The sequence below is a fragment of the Zingiber officinale genome, chromosome 1A (genome assembly GCF_018446385.1).
Source record: "Zingiber officinale cultivar Zhangliang chromosome 1A, Zo_v1.1, whole genome shotgun sequence".
Classification (NCBI taxonomy): domain Eukaryota; kingdom Viridiplantae; phylum Streptophyta; class Magnoliopsida; order Zingiberales; family Zingiberaceae; genus Zingiber; species Zingiber officinale.
The window spans coordinates 164,979,812-164,982,140 of record NC_055987.1 but is presented as its reverse complement, the minus strand read 5'-3'; the positions used below and the strand labels follow the sequence as shown (position 1 = coordinate 164,982,140).

The following is a 2,329-nucleotide window of genomic DNA, read 5'->3' as shown; positions in this document are numbered from 1 at the left end:
ATAGTGCCGAGCAAATGCTTAATCGAATGCCAAGCGAGAGATCGAGTGGACACTCGAGCGACGCTGAGCAAATAACTGGGTTGATGTCGGGCGTGCTACCGAGATAATGCCTTTGTGCTGTCCGAGTCATCTTCCTCACATCCGTAAGCGGACTTGTTTTTGAAACTAGTGAAATGTTTTCTTTGGGTTCCTTATCACGTGCCATTCGCTTGTATCTGACTTTGAGAATAAATCAGAGGGCAGAGAACAAAATGAATTATGAGTGACAGCTTATATTTCCCTGGCAGAAATCTGGCTTACCATATAATATTTCATAACTAATTGGTACATTCAAATTTATTTTACTAGATAAAAAAATTAAAATATATATATATATATATATATATATATATATATATATATATATATATATATATATTTGAGTTGACAATTTTGCCATTATTATGAATTCGGCTACTCTCCTTTTTTTTTTTAACAAGTTAAACAGAGGATCTGGGAAGGTTGATATTTTTCTTACAATCTACACGTGGCAAAACTTTTAAATTGGATAATTTTTTTATTATTAATTAAATCAGATATTTCATGTTAACTTCGATCTGCAAAACAAACTAGAGAAAAAGAAAACTCAGGATCCAATACCAGTTGATTTTAATATGCGACGAGCGACTATCGAGTTAGCTGCCTCAGCCAGCATAGCTCGATGGATCACTGCACAAGCTCGAGCCTGGGCTCCCGCAGGAGATGGACAGTGAGAAGTTGTACGGCCCCTCTCCGCCACAGCACGCGGCCAGCTTCTCCCTTACGCCTGTTAGCTTAAGAAAATCAAGTTTAATTACGCGATTAGTAATAATGAAGCAGGCAAGCCGATATTAATTACCAAATGTGCCTGGATGCTTATAGAGATGCATCATGGGGCCGTAGTAATCAGCATACGAGATCTTCGAATGCCGGTGAGTTCTTCGGAGGCGGTTTAGCTCAAGTTGCAACTGGAGGTTGTGGCGCCTTGCGAGATCGTTCACCCACTCGACGCATCCAGTTTTAGGACCAAGGTCTTGTTGGAAGACTGTTAGGTACGTCGCACTGCATCCTATTGGATAAATTCCAGCTACCGATATCGTCTCTGCTCTTCTTTGAATCAAACTCTGTCAGTGAATCAGTAACGATTAATTTGATTGACGGAGTGAGTGTTCAATATTCTGAAATGAGCTAGCAAGCTGGTGATATTTCTCACATCTAACAATGCGCCAATTGCTTGCTCGACGACGGGGACGTAGCTTTGGATATCAGTGCTGCTCACTCCCTTTCCGACCAACAATGGGGTGTAATCGTTAATTCTCATCTAGCCCAGGAAGAAGAGCAGCGTTAGTCTCTTTGGAAAAGGAGAAGAGCTTACTTGCGAATAAGGAAAAGGGTCTTTAGCGTTGACCATCTGATGCGAATAAGGAAAAGGGTCTTTAGCGTTGACCATCTGACGTTCAAGTAAATGATCAAATAGATGAATACTTGAATGAACAGTAATTATAAACATATAAAAATAGATAGTATTGTATATCTCCGTTTATAGATGGAGATTTAATTTATTTTTATAGTATCACTATTTATGTAAGATTCTCAAAATATTTTTAAAAAGGATAAATCATAAAGTTAATCGGACACTTTTTCTAAAATAGACTCATAATTTTTTACATTGAATATAGAGGAAATGTCGCATGTATATGTAGAATATTCTCTATCCTCCGTGTTATAAGATGATAAAAAGATAATATGAGGTCGTTTGGTTAATGGATCCACGATATTTTTAAATAATAATTTGACCGAGCCAATGGTGTAGCCAGGGTTGTGCTTCACTAGCCCAGTGCAGCGCAGCAGCCCAGGCTAATATATTACATTAAATTCAGCAGCCTAGTAATTTTTAGGCTTAATTCCTGTCTAGTGCAGAACATCAACTCAGTAATTTTTAGACTTATATATTGAGTTTAAATTCAATAACCAAGTAATTTTTAGGTTTATATATCGAACTCAAATCTAGCAGCCTAGTAAATTTTAGACTTATATATTAAGCCCAAATTCAAAAATGACTTTTTTTATTTGTCGTTCGACGCATCGAGGAGCAGCAGCCCATAGAAAGCCCAGTGCAATTGAAGATTCTAGCTACACCATTGGACCAAGCCCTCCGAGTGTTCCGACCGGCTATCACTCAGTGGTATTGCTTGCTCATATGAGAGAATGACAGGGGAGACTCAACTTTCACTCGGCCTCTTCGTTGAGTCAAAAAGCTTAAAGAGACTGAGTGTTTTCATTATGCTATTTCTGAATCAAGGATAAGGAT

The 2,329-nt window shown here is 38.2% G+C and overlaps 1 protein-coding gene across 1 annotated transcript; it reads right to left on the bottom strand.

Moving 5' to 3' along the window:
• Positions 1-645: 645 nt before the first annotated feature.
• Positions 646-1,468, bottom strand: LOC122006228 (GDSL esterase/lipase At2g27360-like). The gene is made up of 4 exons (XM_042561653.1): positions 1,394-1,468; positions 1,232-1,339; positions 878-1,142; positions 646-805 (listed from the first exon to the last, which is right to left on the bottom strand). The coding sequence occupies exons 1-4, from the start codon at positions 1,466-1,468 to the stop codon at positions 684-686; spliced, it is 570 nt and encodes a 189-aa protein (XP_042417587.1). The 3' UTR covers positions 646-683.
• Between the last annotated feature and the right edge of the window lie 861 nt (positions 1,469-2,329).

Coding starts and splice junctions, on each gene's coding strand:
- LOC122006228 (XM_042561653.1), bottom strand. CDS start 1,468: ATGGTCAACGCTAAAGACCCTTTTCCTTATTCGCATCAGATGGTCAAC. Junction 1,340..1,393: donor ACCCTTTTCCTTATTCGCAA/GTAAGCTCTTCT, acceptor TTCCTGGGCTAG/ATGAGAATTAACGATTACAC. Junction 1,143..1,231: donor CAATTGGCGCATTGTTAGAT/GTGAGAAATATC, acceptor ATTCACTGACAG/AGTTTGATTCAAAGAAGAGC.